Source organism: Talpa europaea (assembly GCF_964194135.1).
Source record: "Talpa europaea genome assembly, chromosome: 12".
NCBI classification, from domain to species: Eukaryota; Metazoa; Chordata; class Mammalia; order Eulipotyphla; family Talpidae; genus Talpa; species Talpa europaea.
This window is the reverse complement of record NC_140079.1, coordinates 23,295,485-23,314,130: the sequence shown is the minus strand read 5'-3', so window position 1 is coordinate 23,314,130 and position 18,646 is coordinate 23,295,485. Positions and strand designations below refer to the sequence as shown.

Sequence of the window (18,646 nt, the reverse complement as noted above, 5' to 3'; positions counted from 1 at the left end):
AGACACTTGATGAGAGTAGATATAGTCTGCAACACTAAGGACACTGTGAAAGCATGATGAAACAGATTAATGGTGACTACACAGCCTACTTGAAGATATCTTTGATACTTCTCTGTGGAGACTCTGTGACTGGACTGCACCTGTGCATGCTATTTGGCAAGGACGAGAGAAAAGAGGACTCCAGAGTATGGCACTAACACTCCAAGCACACTGGGGTATCAATCTTTTGCACATAATTCCTCTAGCTTCATCCTTCAGGATAAGGAAAAAAAAAAAAAAGAGCAGATAGGAGAGTGAAGGCTTCCACAGAATTGGAACTTGCTCAGATAAGACATGTGCTGTATTAGGAAACTTCCTTGTTTAAACTGACTTGGGAAATCAGGAGGAGGCACCAACATTGTAGGGAACTCCAGTGGCCCAGAGGAAGTGTGTCCTACACAACAGTAACAGACTGGAAGCTGGAAGACATGAATCGCTTCTTGAAAAGCCTGGAGACAGGTGATCCTGGGTTGGCGAATTCATGAAAGCAGCTGTTTCAGTGGCGCTCCTTATAATCACTGGGAAAAATAGGAAAAGAGAGACTAGAGAGGCTCAGGAGGTAGTCCATCATTGGGAAAAAGAAAAAGACCTGTCAGCTTTTCAGAAATCATAACAAGACTGAACCCAGAACAGGCAGCCCCACACGTGTCATCTCCACCCAAGTCTGGGAGAATTCTGGGTGAAACTGGATGCTACAAGAACCCTACGGTGGAAACAAAAATACCTGGGATGCTGCTTTGCCAAAAGTGGCAGCACTACAGGAGTGCACTAAATCCAGCTCAGTTGTTTCCAGAGAGATCTCAAGTGAGCCCAGAAAGCAGTCAGAGAGTCCAAGAGCAGACACAGGCTGGGGAGGCTGCCATTCTACCACGCAGCTACTGAAGTGCATGAACAAGCTTATGACCAGGCAGTAAGTTTAGGATTATATTAAATCAGAGACATTCAGTATGAAAACTCAGTTTTCTTATCAGTACTGAACAATATAATGCTTGGAGACACTTTTTTCAAATTTGAAATTATTGAGTGTTTTATAGTTGTTTTGGAGGTTCTGAAATATCCTCCAGTTAAGAAACTTGTTTAAAGCTGCATGTATGAAATCACAGGATCCTGGGATACCTATTTCATGTACAACTATTATTAAAGCCCCAGAATAAATACCCCGTTGAATGCACCAGAAACCTAACCCAGAAATCATTATGGGCCTTAACAAGAGGCAGCTTCTCTGTTAAAATACTAGAATGAGATCACACCTAGGTAAGTGTGTCCTCAGCGGAGGTATTTTCTCAGCCCACTGCCCTTTCTTTATGCCCATCCTGAGCTGATTTGCTTTGGAAAGCCTCCTCCTGGGTCTTCAGCAGTAGTCTTCTTTCTAACAATGGACTTAAAGGTTTTATACTTTGCTAAAAGAATCTGAGATACTGGACTGAGTATGAACGTTTATGCATGGTTCCTAAATGTATAGGTAGCCAGACGCTTGCTGTTTAATCTAGAAGCAGGTGCAAAGAAATGTAGAACCTGGATATGGGAATGGGAGCTGAGCCGGGTCTGTGCCTGTCTAATTGGATTCTTTGCTCTTTGATCTCCACAGATTTCCACAGGAGAATGGGGATAAGAAATCAGTCCACAGTGACCGAGTTTGTTCTTTCAGGATTGACTGACCAACCAGAGCTTCAGCTGCCCCTTTTCTTCCTCTTCTTGGGGATTTACATTGCTACCATCGTGGGAAATCTCGGCATGATCTCCATAATTGCACTGAGTTCTCAACTTCACATTCCCATGTACTATTTTCTCAGCAGTTTATCTTTCATAGATTTCTGCTATTCTTCTGTTATTATCCCCAATATGCTGGTAGGGCTTTTAAGCAGAGATAAATCTATCTCTTATGCTGGATGCAATATTCAGTTTTTTTTATTCTGTGTGTGTGCTGTTTGTGAGTGCTACATGTTGGCAGCAATGGCCTATGACCGCTATGTCGCCATCTGCAGCCCCCTGCTCTACAATGTCATCATGTCCCGTCGGGTCTGTTCGCTCCTGGTGGCTGCTGTCTTCTCAGTAGGTCTTACCCTTGGCATGGTTTTTGAGGGTTGTTTGCTAAGTTTGAATTTCTGTGGATCAAATATCATTAAAATTAAACATTATTACTGTGACATCGTCCCCCTTATGAAACTCTCCTGCTCCAGCACATATATTGAGGAACTTTTGATTTTTGTTTTTGGTGGATTTAACATGATAACCACCAGTGTGACAATCATCATTTCATATATTTTCATAATTTCCAGCATCCTCCGCATCCAATCTAAAGAGGGCAGGGCCAAAGCTTTCAGCACCTGTGGCTCCCACTTAACAGCTGTTCTTATTTTCTATGGGTCTCTCATGTCTATATACCTCAAACCTGCTTCTAGCAGTTCAGCCATCCAGGAGAAAGTGACGTCTGTATTTTATACCATTGTGAATCCCATGCTGAACCCCCTGATTTATAGTCTGAGGAATAAGGAAGTCCAAAATGCCGTAATAAAACTCTTAAAGAGAAAAACATCTTCATAATTAATATAATTTTAAGAATAACTTATTCATTATAATGATATATATGTATGTTGTGTTTATAACCCAACCATTTAAAAATAATTTCAAGTGAGGTGGAATATAGATGTAGTTATTGATAAAGCTTTATACAGATATACTTCTGAATAAATATCTGAAATTTTATACTGAGATTACTAATAAATGCACACATAATAGCTTTAAAATGTGAAACAACAAATATGGAATATAAAATACCAAATGTTAATGTTTAATTTCATTCTGGGATTGAACATCAATATTTTAGTTTTGTGAACTAGGCCAATAAAAAAAATGAAATCATGATATATAGGACTGTCACATCAGATAAAAACCATACCAAATTCCTGTTGATTAGACAAAGTCTTTTCTCTTATTTATCTCACTTTAAAGAATATTTTTCTTGGGGAAATTAGCATAGGAAATACTAAACAGTGTGACAAAAATCATGACTATAATATACAACTAAAGAACTTTTTCATTTTTTAAGGGCTTATTAAAGGTCAATATTATATCAAACATGAATTCAGTAAGGAAGCTCCAGCAAAGGGCTAAGCCAACAAGGTGATAAAAGTATTTGGTCTGGTGATAAGAGGATTAGACTAAGACTATCTAGATGAATATACTATATTTATACAATCTTACCTAAAAGTCATCAGTTTTTCTGTATACCAAATATATGTGCAGTATTTAAAACTTTCTTTGAATTATTTGAGTTGGCATTTAATCAAGGATGTAAGCTCTATGTTTTTAATTTCCTCCTTATACATTTTGAATTAAACAACAGGAAAAACTTTATTGTCCCAAGAAACTCCTACACAATAAAGAAGATAATCCACGACACACAGAATATAATGTGTTCATTAATTCATTCCTCAGCATATGATTATGATGGAAAATATGTGCTGTTAGGGCAACACTGGTAGATCTCCTTGAAGAAGAGACTTTTAATGAAACCTCACTGAAGAGAAAAGTGTATTTTTGTAAAAAGGATAGAGCAGAAGCAGGTACAGATTACAAAGGATGCAACAACTTGGCATGTTCAAGAAATAGGCAAAATGGCTAAAATTTCATAACAGAGGAGAAAGAGGGACCAAAGGGGGTTCAGGAAGAAGGCATATTCCAGATCATGTCAGGAGTATGACTTTACCAGCAGCCAATGGTATGTTTCAAAAGTAGAGTTTTGCAGAATATTTCTATTGGCAAAATGTCTTCTACACAAATAGATTAGAAAATATATAGATGTGTGTATATGTGTTATGTGTATAGTGAAGTGATTGATAAGGGAAAAAAACTATTTGCCAGCTGGAAACTCAGAGAACACTATAGAGTCTAATGAAATACTCTGCAATAAATGATATAATTTTTCAAGCATGTCAGCATTAGGAGCAGAAAAATTTATGATTTCATGAAAGAGTTCCATTCACATGTGTAGCAAATAGAATAGAGCAGTTCATTTGGTTGAGGGATTACCTATTGATTTTGGGACATCATTCTACCAAGAATTAAGGAACATTTGTGACTTGGATGTGCTCTTTCTGTTAACCCCAGTTTAAATTTATAGAATTTTGAGTTACACCTGCATAGGAAATCAAGAGTTTCAGGATTATAACCACATCTGTCTTATCGTAAAATTTATAATTAATAAATTTGAAATGTAACTTCTGCATATATAATATTTAGAGTATGCTGAGAATACCTCTTTGTTTCTATAATGATATATAAAAACTGATTATGTATATTTTTAGAAGGAAAAAGTGAATAAACTCAAAACAATATAAATGTTGTTAATAACTGAGTAATATTGAAATTATGTGTAGTTTAAGATCTTCAAACCTTCTATTTTATTTATTTTAAAAATCAATCACCTCCAAATAGCTTCAGGAAAAAAAATGTGAATGTTAGTAAATGAAGAACTTCCACACTGCCAATGAGAAAAAAACTAAAATCAGAATTCTGTACTTGCCATAAATAACTAGAAAAACAGCTATAATATATATATTTAAACCAATATTAAGACTTTGAAGATTAGGTACCCAGCAGTGTGATTCCTGAGAGAAGAGACACAAATGAGGTGAGCATTGTCACCACTAGCACATTCCATCTCAGGGCACTTTTAGACCACATACAGGGAAAGTATCTAACTGTGTTGAAGAGACAGATATCAGAGTTTGGTGAAGTGAAGGCTTTAGAAATGTTGATACACAGCTCACAAGAAGAGGGTTGTTAAACAGACACAGAGGTTGCATAAATCTTCAAAGGAATAACCTTGAGTAATTGGCTGAAGACCAATGTATACAGAAGAACTTACCAAAGCCAAGAAAATACTAGCAGCTGAGAAGCTGTGGGGTGAAAATTCTCAGAGTACAGAGATCTGGTAGAAGCTCTAAATTCAACTAGTCAGAAAAGAGATTTCTTTTTGCACACATTAGAGAATTAGAAGAATCATGAACTCTTGAACCAGAATTTTTTCTGTAGTAAAGGCTATCTTAGAGCTTAACTGTAAAAAGACAGAAGATAAAATCTGGAAAGACTCAACTGATGAGCAATATCTAAACTGTCTCACAAAGTAAATTCCATCATTGATTAAAGTAAGACTATAAACCCTTGCATGCAACAGTGTTACATTAGTGATGTTTGCATGGAATAGATTATCACTCCACATGAAAGGAGCAACACATTGTTTTCCATAAGCAGGAGAAAAGTCAGTTAATAGAAAAAAGACATGGAAATAACAGAGATAATAGAATTAGTATAAATGAACTTACAAAAGTTCTTAGAAGAAGAATTTATAGGAAAAAGTCAGTATTCAGAAGAGAAACATACAAGATATCAAAATGATCCAAATGAGAATGGCATCCCCCTTCAGTGCACTCCCCTCAGTCACAATAATAATCAGTAGAAGCTTTGAGAATTTTACCAGAACTCTAGGAAACAGTCAAAGGTTTATAGCAGCCAAGTGAATGCTAACTCAAAAGAAAACTCAAAAATGGCTTTGCTGCAAACCCTGTAATATTTGACTTGCTTCTATAACATTACTCTCAAATTCAGTAGTGGACTTCAAGATGAAAGCCCACATCCCCAGTGCAGAGTTCTAGTCCCTCAATCTAAAAGAAGCAGACCAGACTTTATTCTCATAGAAATGTGCTTTTCTCTCCAAACTTTTGGTGGCTGACTAAAAGAGTGATGACACAAAATGTTTGGTTTGTTTTGCCCAACTCAGAAGTTAGAAAAGCAACAGGTTTTTCTTGATCAACTTACAAAGCAAATGAACAAACTACAGTGACTTGGGGCAAAAGATTATAGTTGAGGCAAACAGTAGAACACTCAATGCCTCGAAGCAAAAACTGGAGAGAATTACTTTGGGAAATTAAGTCATTTGAAAATGCCTGCGTATAAGACAAAGCTAGAAATCCATGCCAGTGCTCAGGGCAGGAGACATGCTAAGAAAAGATTAAGAAGATTCTAAATGTTCTCCTCTGGATCTATATTCTCAGTGCAAGAAGAAAGTGAAGGCTAAAGTACAATGATAGTCCACCATCACAGTAAATGTACTACTTTCGGGTGACATTTTCACAAAATACATGCACAAACACATACACACAGAGAGACCACACATCTGTTTGATTATCATTTATTTGGGCTTCTGGTGTTCAATAAAATCTCTGCCAAAACATTAGCAACACCAGTGAAAGGAACAGTCTTCACTGACGACACATTACAAATAACACAGATTTGTTTTTTGTTTTTTAATTTTTTAAAGATTTATTTATTTATGCATACAAGAGCTGGGGTACAGGTCAGAGGTGCTAGGGGGTGAGAGGATTCACCAGAGACAGAGTGGCAAACAGAACAGGCAGATTAACCAAAGTACACTCCGAGGGGAGCAACGGGTGAGCCAGGAAAGATCTGCCGCACCATGTGGGTAGCTCCCTGGCTAGTTGGGAATAGAACTTGCGCTGCAGTGGCTGTGGATAACTTCATAGGTTGCCTCTTAACCCTTGCACCACCAGGGAGGCCTCAAGAACACAGATTTTTAAACAATATTAAAAAGTCAGTCACCAACATGATGATGAAGGGACACCAGGTTAAACTGTCAAATAAATATAATTGATAGAGAGAAATAACATGAGTTCCTGGAGTGTCCCAAATGTGTTGGACAAAATTGGTGACCCAATAGAAGCAGAGGGAAAGTTAAAACAACAGGGTAAGGGAGGAAAGAAAATCATGGATCCTTCTCCCCACCCTCAATCACACAGGAAAAGAAAAGAAGGTGAAAAAGTATGGAGTCCAAGGGAGAATCCTGAGACTCCTGAAAACTCTGGAAAGTGACAGGTGGGGAAACAGGGGCAGAATGGCAGGCACAGAGCTGGGTGTGAGCCCTGTCGTTGTGGAACTCCCCTCCCCCTCTTCTGTTTCCCAGAAACCTGAGGGAATTAGCATAGTTCAGAGAGCTTTCTAGGAGACGTCTCTGGCACCACCTAATGATCAGAACAAAACCACCAACCAACTACACCTGAAACTGACAGGCTATAGCTGAGGTTATTCCAGGAAGGACATATCGTTTAACCACAAGCAGGAGGGGCATCAGATGAAACCTCATAGGGCTAGTCCCTACACTGGGGTCATCTAGATACCACAAGCCCCAGGTGAAAGGAGACCTCAGGAGCCCCACACTTACCCAACAACCTCAGGGAAACAGAAAGAGTGCCCGTCCTCCCAAACTCACAGTGGCAGTGGAGATGATCAGAAACTGTTAGACATGCCACAGTTTATGCCACATCTCTCAGAGCAGGTTCTATATCCTCCCTCAATACACCACAAGGGAGACAGGGAGCTGAGAAACCTATCTTACCCAGTCCTACAGTGCTCCCCAGTGGACCAGGCCTCAGCTTGTTTCTGGAAGCTCAGGGCTCTGCACAAGACTCTTGACTACCACTAGCTGAGGAGTCAGATCCCATCCTATGCAGTGAGGGCCGAAAAGCACAGCTCCAAAAAATATTACAAGGAACTCTAGAACTAAACCCAACAGAAGAATGAATAGGAAGAAGAGAACAAAATAAGGAACCAAATCACAGAAAGGCAACCAAATGGCAAATACAGTGTACCAATATTAAATCTAAATGCAAATAGTCTAAATTCATTCAATAAAAAGACACCAATTACAAGCAGTGAAATTGAAACGGTAATCAAAACCGTCCCCAAAAACAAAAGCCCAGGATCAGACGGCTTACCAAATGAATTCTACCAAATGTTCAGAAACAAACTAGTGCCTATCCTACACAAACTCTTTCAAAACAGAGAAATAAAACCACACATATATGGACAACTAATCTTTGGTAATGGGACAAGGACAGTTTGCTCAATAAATAGTACTAGGAAAACCGGATTGCTACGTGCAAAAAAATGAAGCTAGACTACTACCTCACACCATGCACAAAAAACAACAAAAAATGGATTAAAAAATTAGACATAAAACCTGAAACCATAAAATATAGAGAAAAAAATATAGGCAAAATACTACATGGCATACATCTCAGTAACATCTTTAAAGACATCCCCTAAAGCAAAGAAATTGAAGGAAAAGATGAACAGCTGGAACTACATCAAATTAAAGAGCTTCTGTACAGCGAAAGAGACATTAACCAAAACAAACAGACATCCCATTGATTAGGAGAAAATTTTTGCACACAATAAAACTGATCACAAAGATCTACAAAGAGCTGAGGAGACTCAACAAAAACGAAGTAAACAATCCAGTCAAAAGCGGGCAGAAGAGTTAAAAGACACTCCTCCAAAGAGGAAATGCAAATGTCCAACAGGCATATGAAAAAAATGTTCAACATGACTTGAAATCATGGAAATGCAAATCAAAACCACAATGAGATACCACCTTACACCAAAGAGAATGGCACATATTAAAAAAAAAACTAGCCAAAAAATGTTGGCGAGGATGTGGAGAAAAAGGAACTCTCCTACACTGCTGGTGGGAGTGCAAAATGATCCAACCACTATGGACAGCTGTGTGGAGGGCCCTCAAATTACCAAAAAATGCAGCTACCATATGACCCAGCAATTCCACTACTAGGAACCTACCCAAAGGGCACAAAAACATTAACTCAAAACGACACCTGCACCCCTATGTTTACCGCAGCTCTTGTGCAGTAGGTAAGCTATGGAAAAACACAAATGTCCCCAAATAGATGACTGGATCAATTAGATGTGGTATATATATATATATATATATATATATATATATATATATATACACAATGGAATATTACTCAGCAATCATAAAAGATAAACTGATGCCATTCACAGCAACATGGATGGAGCTAGAAGGGATTATGCTCTCAGTAATAAACTAGCATGGATGGAGCTGGAAAGAAGGTTAACTGAAATAAGACAAAAGGAAAGATAAGTAATGGATGGTGTCAGTAATATGTGGAACACAGAGTACTTGAAGACTCAGATAGACAAGCTTAAAAACTCACCCTTGAAGGCTGACTATAGAATGGAAGGTTCAGGGAGACAGGGGATGTGGAGGGAGGTAAGAATAAAGCAGGAAGGAAGCACAGTGGACTAGGTGGGAGATTTTGTGAGCACTAAGTTTGCAATGCCTGGAGGGCTTATCCAAATGTTACCTCAATTAATATTTAAAAATAAATAATTGAATAAAATTAAAACTACTATTCCAAAAGATTGTGTTTCACACTGTGGAGAGTACAGATCTGCTCCATCTCTTGCACACACAATTTCTCATATTTGTTCCACAGAGAACATGGTGCTCATCCATTCAATAATTTCTTGGTGGGTGTTTTGAGCAATACTCTGCCACTAGATTACAACATTTTGATGAATATTGTTGATTCCACTGTCAGTGACCCAGTCAAAATAGATGTCCAAAATATAACTGATAGATAAGTAAAAAAGATTCCATCATTTATCCTTTAAAAGTCCATATAACTGGAAACAATCTCTGTTGTTAATAATACTGACCATGAAAAAAATATTCTTTTTTTCACTTATTTTCCTAATTGTGGCAAACTAAACATATTCTAAATTTGGATTAAACCCACTGCATAACTCTGGAAATATGACCTCACTACATGACTATGTTTCCTTATGTTAAAAGACTCTGATAGGCCAGCAAATGACAATTATTACAATTGTACAGGCTGCTAAACCTCAGGAGATAAGAAGCCCTTGGGAACTACTGGCCTTATATTCCAGAGATAAAATATTTGCATAATTAGAGAACTTACAGTTACATTTATCCTGGTTCTTGTAGAATCGTTTAGATCCTGAGGGATGAAAAGTATAATCAATCCATCTTTATCCCCAATATGATGAGGCTAGGAGAAGCCACATTCAGCTAAGTCCTCAGAAGGAGAAGGTGAGTTTCAGAGGTATGATATCCATATTGTGTAGGTGTTAAAACATGCTCGAAAATCAACTCTGATTGTCCAAATGAGCACAAAGGTTTCTGCGTGTTTGCAAGTCACTGATCCTTGGTCTAGAGGGAGCAGGTCTTGGATGTCCATCCAGACTCAGTGTGCATTGTCCACTAACCTTGTCTAAGGACCCTAGAGACTAATCTGTGAATTAATCTGTGAAATCACAGACATCCCTAAAGGCAAGGAAAATAGAATTATACTACAAGTATGTTTATGCAGACTTTGCAATGCACAAACTGTGTTCAAACTTAACTGTCTTATTTAATTTGTACAACAATCCTTTGAATTGTTTATTTTCTTACTGATTAAAACCTGAAGCTCAGAGAGACACTCAGATGAGTTAAATGCTATGCTGTAAATCTTAGAGTTGTATATTTACATAGAAGCATATTTGGGTTATTTTCCCTTAGAGCTGATTTTCTCTCCATGTTCTTATTTTCTACTTTGAACCTCTCTTTGATCCTCTTTGTGCCTGAAAGCACTGCATGCTCAAGTAAACTCATCTTTGAAAATATCCTATTACAAACTAAATGTAGTAATTTATGGTTTAGTGTTCTTTCTGCTACTTCTGGTAATTTTTTCTTCATTAATAAATGGAAATTGATTTTTGAGAATAAAGTCAGATTTAGGGAAAAAATAACTCTACGCTTGTGCTATTCAATGTATAGCCACATATGTACATGTGACTACTGAGCATTTGAAATGTCGTTACTTTGATTTTAGAGTTGCTGAAGCATAAAATATGGTATGAAATCCAAAGAATTTTTTAAAGATTTATTTATTTATGCATACAAGAGCTGAGGTACAGGCCAGAGATGAGGGGAAGGGGTGGTGAGAGGATTCACCAGAGACAGAGTGGGCAACAGAACAGGCAGACTGACTGAAATACACTGTGCTGAGGTGAGCAGCGGGAGAGCAGGAGAGGTCTGCTTCGCCATATGGGTTGCTCCCTGGCCCCTGGGAATCGAACTCATGCTGCAGAGGCCGAGGATTGCTTCATAGTGTGGTGCACTGCTTCATAGTGTGGTGCTTAACCCCTTGTGTCACCATGGAGGCCCCAAAGAATTTTTTTTAAGAATGTGAAACACCGAGCTATAACTTTGATATCATTACTTTTTAAAATGAGATGATCTGGATTGAAAAAATTATAGCATTAAAATTGACTTCAACTGTGTGTTTTTATTTTTTTTAAAAAAAGGGCTTCCAGAAAAATTTAAATTTTCCATTTATGTGCAATTTCGTTCTCTTGGCAATACAGTTTGAGACTCCTTTGTAAAATACTCTTGATTGTTATCATTTTAATGATATTTTAGGTACAGTGAAATGCTTTAAAACACCTTTTAAATTACTAAATTTCTTTTGAGTTGCTACCATTATAAGAGACCTGAATCAGGTAAATCAGAGCAGTAGACTATTTTAAGGATGGTCAAACTTGCAAGGTAAAAATTTTAGTCCTAACATAGTAAAAATCACTACTTAGCAGATGGTTAAGCAGATACCAGTAAGCATTGCTCACTATCCAGGTTATGATAATTTGTATAACATTTGTCTTATAAAAACAGACATATTACACTGGCTGGAATCCCTGAGGATAGGACTCAAAGTACTACAATATGAAATCGTACAGTTCAATATATTTTTTTAAGATTTATTTATTTATGCATATAAGAGCTGAGGTACAGGCCAGAGATGGGGGCGGGGTACGGTAAAAGGATTCACTAGAGACAGACTGGGGAGCAGAACAGGCAGACTGACTGAAAAACACTGCTGAGGGGAGCAGCGGGCAAGACAGGAGAGGTCTACTTCGCCATGTGGGTTTCTCCCTGGCCAGCTGGGGATCGAACTCATGCTGCAGTGGCTGAGGATTGCTTTATAGTGTGATGCTTAACCCCTTGTACCACCAGGGAGACCTGTACAGTTCAATCTTAATCTCATGCAGTGTCACCCAAAAGGTTCCTTGTCATATGGTATTTTCAAAGATGAGCTTTACCTGAGCATGCAGTGCTATCAGGTGCAGACAGGAGCAAAGAGAGGTTCAAACAGAAAATAAGAACATAGAGAGAAAATCTCCTCTAAAGGAGAATAACCCAAATAGTGCTTTTATGTACACATGGAGCAGCAACTCTCACTAGTGCTAATATAATGACTGCAACAGTGGAAGGAGGCAGTTGGGAAGGCCCTGTGCTTCTTTCCAGCCTAAAGAAATACGCCAACTAAATGCTTAACTTAAGAGTTTAAAAAAAAAACAACAGAAAATATAAATCAAAAACTAAACCTAACCTTTCTAACCATCCTGGATTTATACTAGCTTAGCTGACTTTACACTTGTATCATTCTTGGGTCACCACTTTCAGATGATATATATTTTTTTAAAGATTTATTTATTTACACAAGAAGTGGGGTACAGGCCAGATGTGCAGGAGGGTGAGAGGATTCACCAGAGACAGAGTGGGGAACAGAACAGGCAGACTGACTGAAATACACTGCTGAGGGGAGCAGCAGGTAAGACAGGAGAGGTCTGCACCATGTGGGTATCTCCCCACTGGCCGAGATCAAACCAGCACTACAGAGGCTGCAGACAGTTTCGCAGCGCTGCACTCAACTGCCTGCACCACCAGGGAGGCCCTCAGATGATATACTTTAGAGAGGAGAAAAAATTGTATTCTGATTGGCTACAACACCTTGTCCACAGCCAAACCACCCTGGAGATGTCCTATATGGGTGGAGAAGCTAAGCAGGACATGAGCTGGTTAGTACTGGGATGGGAGATACAGAATCCCAGTGCAGATGACCTTGCCTGTATCTTTAATGTCCCTTTGTATTCTCTGAGTTTCAATGTATTCTCTTAATTGATTAATTTATTAATTAAGAAATTCTATCCATACATAAAGATTGACATTTTCTCTATGGTGAGTAGTGATCTGCTCCCTCTCTGAGAACACACAATTCCTCATTATATTCCATAGGGCACCATGGTGCTTATTCATCCCACAATTTCTTGAGGTGTGCATTAGGCTATTCTCAGCCCAACAGATTGCAACATTTTGAGGGACTATTACTAAAATCTATCTGTGTCCCAATCAATGGCAGCTACACAAAAGATTCCATTATTTGTCCTATAAAAATATGTAAATAGGAAACTAGTTCTATTTAATAAAACTTTCTGTTTGAAAATTATATTCTTTTTTCATTTGGTTTCTTTTTGTTAAAACCTAAATCAATTCTAAATATATCTGAATGTTAGGACATGCCATGCATTACTCAGGAACTGTGACCATATAACATCATTAGATCCTTATATTAAAAAGTTTGAAAGACCATCAAATGAAAGGACTTATACTACACAGCCTGCTAAACCTCAGGAGATAAGAAACCCATGGGAATTCCTCATCTTTATATTTCTAGACGTAAAATATTGAAACTGAGATGCTTCACAGATTCACTAACACTAGACTCATGTTACTTGTGGTTGTTTAGACACTGAAGGATCAAATGGTATAATTATTCCATCTTTATCCCTAATGTGATGAGGCTAGGAGAAGCAACGCTCAGCTAAGTCCTCAGAAGGGAAAGGTGAGTTTCAGAGGTATGATGTCCAGATTGTGTAGCTGTTAAGACACGCTCGAAAATCAACTCTGATCGTCCACATGAGCACAAAGGTTTCTGCATGTTTGCAGGTCACTGAGCCTTGGTCTAGAGGGAGCAGGCCTTGGATGTCCATCTGGACTCAGTATGCACTGTCCACTCATATTGTCTAAGGGCCTTAGAGGCTAATCTATGAATTAATAAGTGAAATCACACCCATGAAAGAGTATTATAATACTACAAATATATTTATATAGATCTTGTACTGCACAAATTCTGCTCATAAATTGTCTTCTTTAACTTGTACAATAATCCCTTGAAGTGTTTTTTCTTAAATGATTAAAATATGAATCTCAGAGGGATGCTCAAATATTATAATGTATATCTTAGAGTTGTTGATGAATCTCAATATAGTGATTTCTGGTTCAGTATTCTTTCTTATATTTCTGTACTATATTTTTCCTCATTCTAAGAGCAAGTTGATATTTGACAAAAGTGAGATTTAGAAAAAACAATTTTCCAAACCCGTGTTGCTGAAATTATAGCCACATATGCAGCATGAGGCTATTGAGCACTGAATTGTGGGTCCTTTGACATGGGAAATGCTGCAGCATAAAATACCTTATGACTACAAAGATTCAGTAAAAACAGAGTGCAAATCACTTAATAATGATTTTTATATCATCACTTAATAAAATGAAATGATTTCCCTACCTCAGGTAAATAAACAATAGCATTACAATTGACATTAAACGTTTGTTTTTACTAGTTAAGAAATGTGTTTGTAGAATCATTTAAATCACCCATCAATGAAAAACATATTTCTATTTGTCATTACTTTTTGAGATTCTACCTTTGTAATATTCTTATCGCCCTGATAATAATACTTTGTGGCACACTGATGAGAGTAGATATTGTCTACAACACTAAGGACACTGTGAAAGCATGATGAAACAGATTAATGGTGACTACACAGTCCTCTTGAAGATATCTCTGATATTTCTCTGTGTGTTCTCTATGACTGGACTGCACCTGTGCATGCTATTTGGCAAGGACAAGGGAAAAGAGGACTCCAGAGTATGCTACTAACACTCGAGGCACAATGGGCTATCACTCTTTTGCACATGATTCCTCTAGCTTCATCCCTCAAGATAAGAAAAAAAGAGAGCAGATCGGAGAGTGAAGACTTCCACAGAATTGGAACTTGCTCAGAGAGGACATGTGCAGTGTTAGGAAGCTTCCTTGTTTAAATTGACTTGAGAAATCAGGAGGAGGCACCAACATCGTGGGGAACTCCAGTGGCCCAGAGGAAGTGTGTCCTATAGAGCAGGAACAGACTAGAAGAAGGAAGACATGATAAGCTTCTTGAAAAGCCTAGAGAAAAGCATGGAGACAGGTAGATCCTGGACTGGAGAATTTACTAAAGCAGCTGTCTAAGTGGGGCTTTCCTAATCATTGGGAAAACAAGAAAAAGAGAAACAGAGAGAGAGGGACAAGAGAGGACTCAGGAGTTAGTCCATCATTGGGAAAAAGAAAAAGACAGGTCAGATTTTTCAGAAATTACAATGAGATTGAACAAAGAACATACAGCCCCACATGCATTACCTCCGCCCAACCCTGGGAGAATTCTGGGTGAAACTGGGTGCCACAGAAACCCTACCGTGGAAACACAAAATACCTGGGATGCTGCTTTGCTAAAAGTGGCAGCACTACATTGGGTGCATTAAATCCCCATTAAAGCTCAGAGGCTTGCTGAGAGAAGTCAAGTGAGCCCAGAAAGCAGTTGGAGATTCAAGAGCAAAAACAGGCTGGGAGGCTGCCATTCTAGTAGGCAGCTACTGAAGTTCATGAATAAGCTTCTTACCAGGCAGTAAGTTTAGGATTAGATGAATCAGAGACAATTAGTATGAAAACTTAGTTTCCTCATCAGCACTGAGCAATATAATGCTATGAGACTTTTTTCTCTAAGTTTGAAATTATTGTGTTCTATAGTTGTATTGGAGGTTCTGAAATACCCTCCAGTTAAGAAACTTGTTTAATTCTGCATGTATGAAATCATAGCACCCTGGGATACTGACTTCATGTACACCTATTATTACAGCCCCAGAATTAATACCCTGCTGAACACACTTGGAAACCTAGCCCATAAATCATTACAGGCCTTAACAAGAAGCAGCTCCTCTGTTGAAATACTGGAATGAGGTCACACCTAGGCAAGTGTGTCCTCAGCAGAGGTATTTTCTCAGCCCACAGCCCTTTCTTTATGCCCCTCCTCAGCTGATTTGCTTTGGAAAACCTCCTCCATGGTATCTAGCACTAGTCTTCTTTCTAACAGTAGACTTAAAGGTTTTATACTTTGCTAAAAGAATTTGAGGCACTGGACTGGATATGAAAGTTTATGCATGGTTTCTAAATCTGTAGGTAGTCAGAAGCTTTCCGACTGTTTAATCTCACTACTGACTTTCTGGAGGGTAAGAATCTGTCCTCGATGGAGATACAGATCAGGTGCAAAGGGAATGTAGAACCTGAATTCAGGAATGGGAGCTGAGCTGGGTCTCTGCCTGTCTAATTGGATTATTTCCTCTTTGATCTCTACAGATTTCCACAGGAGAATGGGGATAAGAAATCAGTCCACAGTGACCGAGTTTGTTCTTTCAGGATTAACTGACCAACCAGAGCTTCAGCTGCCCCTTTTCTTCCTCTTCTTGGGGATTTATATAGTTACCGTGGTGGGGAATCTCGGCATGATCTCCATAATTGGGTTGAGTCCTCAACTTCATATTCCCATGTACTATTTCCTCAGCAGTTTATCTTTTATAGATTTCTGCTATTCTTCTGTTGTTATTCCAAAAACGCTTGTAGGAATTTTCAGCAGAGATAAAGCTATCTCCTATTCTGGATGCATGACTCAGTTCTTTTTTTTCTGTATGTTTGCCGTTTCTGAGTGCTACATGTTGGCAGCAATGGCCTATGACCGCTATGTCGCCATCTGCAGCCCCCTGCTCTACAATGTCATCATGTCCCCGCGAGTCTGTTCTCTACTGGTGGCTGGTGTCTTCTCAGTATGTTGTTTATATTCCATGATTTTTGAGGGATGTTTGTTAACTTTGGATTTCTGTGGATCCAATGTCATTAAACATTATTTCTGTGACATCATGCCTCTTATTAAGCTTGCCTGTTCCAGCACGTACATTGAACTTTTGCTTTATGTTCTTGGTGGATTTAACATGGTAACCCCCGCCATGACAATCATCGTTTCATATGCCTTCATCATCTCCAGCATCCTCCGCATCCAATCTAAAGAGGGCAGGGCCAAAACTTTCAGCACCTGTGGCTCCCACTTGACAGCTGTTGTTATTTTCTATGGATCTCTCATTTCCACATATCTCAAACCAGCTTCCAGTAGTTCAGCCATCCAGGAGAAAGTGACATCCGTATTTTACACTATGGTGATTCCCATGCTGAACCCCCTGATTTATAGCCTGAGGAATAAAGAAGTCCAAAATGCCGTAATAAAACTCTTAAAGAGAATAACATCTCCATAATTAATATGATTTTTAAGAATAACTTATGCATTATAAAGATAAATATGTGTTTTGTGTTTATATTCTGAATATTTAAAAAAATTGAAGTGAGGTGAAAATACAGATGTAGTTATTTATAAAGTTTTATATAGATATACTTCTGAATAAATATCTGAAAGTTTATATTGAGATAACAAATAAGTGCTTTAAAATGTAAGACAACAAATATGTAATATAAAATACCAAATGTTAATGTTTAATTCCATTTTGGGATTGAACATCAATATTTATGTTTAGTTTGGTGAACTAGGCCAATAAAAATAATGAAATAATCATTAATGTCACATCAGATAAAATAATCATTAATGTCACATCAGATAAAAACCACAGCAAATTCCTGTTGATTAGACAAAGTATTTTCTCTTATTTATCTTACTTTAAAAGATTATTTTTCTTATGGACATTAGCATAGGAAATACTAAACAGTGTGACAAAAATCGTGACTACAATTTACGACAAAAGAACTTTTTCATTGTCTTTTAAGGGATTATTAAAGGTAAATGTTGTATCAAACATGAATTCAGTGAGGAAGCTCCAGCAAAGGGCTAGGTCAATAAGGCCCTAGTTTTTGGCCTGGTGATCAGAGGATTAGACTAAGACTATCTAGATGAATATACTATATTTATACAATCTTATCTAAAACTCATCAGTTTTTCTGTACCCCAGACATATGTGCAGTATTTAAAACTTTCTGTGTAATTATGTGTGTTGGTATTTAATCCAAATGTAAATGCATTGTTTTTAATTTCCTCCTCACATATTTTGAATTAAAAAGAAAAATTTTATTGTTCCAAGAAACTGTTATACAATAAAGGAGATAATGTACCACATGCAGAATAAAATGTATCAAATAATTTATTTCTAAGCATATGATTATAATGTGCTGGGTGCTCCTTTACATGCTGAAATTGCAGTGAATATGATGGACAAGAATTCTAATTAGCTTTGGTGGATGAATGAGTGGCATATATCACAGAACTAATTTAGTAAATAGGTATGGTAATGAAGTATAAATAATGCTTTCAGCAGTGATAGTGAAGGCAAGGATAAACAGCTGAGACTACATCAAATTAAAGAGCTTCTGTACAGCAAAAGAGACATTAACCAAAACAAAGAAACACCCAACCGACTGGGAGAAAATTTTTGCACACAACACTAATGATAAAGGACTGATCACAAAAATCTATGAAGAGCTGATGAAACTCAACAAAAACAAAGAAAATAATCCAGTCAAAAAATGGGCAAAGAGCTAAAAAGAAACTTCTCCAAAGACAAAATGCAAATGGCCAACAGGCATATGAAAAAATGTTCAATGTCACCTACAATCAGGAAAATGCAAATCAAAATTACAATGAGATACCATCTCACACCAGTGAGAACGGCACATATTTAAAAAAAACTAGCAACATATGTTGGCAAGAA

At 37.7% G+C, this 18,646-nt stretch overlaps 2 protein-coding genes across 2 annotated transcripts; both read left to right on the top strand.

Annotated features, from left to right (window-relative positions):
• Positions 1-1,641: 1,641 nt before the first annotated feature.
• LOC311182119 (olfactory receptor 8D4-like) lies at positions 1,642-2,583 on the top strand (the record flags this gene model as incomplete). Its single annotated transcript, XM_084250719.1, has 1 exon — positions 1,642-2,583. The coding sequence occupies one exon, from the start codon at positions 1,642-1,644 to the stop codon at positions 2,581-2,583; it is 942 nt and encodes a 313-aa protein (XP_084106845.1).
• Positions 2,584-16,252: 13,669 nt separating this feature from the next.
• LOC311181435 (olfactory receptor 8D4-like) lies at positions 16,253-17,185 on the top strand (the record flags this gene model as incomplete). Its single annotated transcript, XM_084249907.1, has 1 exon — positions 16,253-17,185. The coding sequence occupies one exon, from the start codon at positions 16,253-16,255 to the stop codon at positions 17,183-17,185; it is 933 nt and encodes a 310-aa protein (XP_084106033.1).
• Between the last annotated feature and the right edge of the window lie 1,461 nt (positions 17,186-18,646).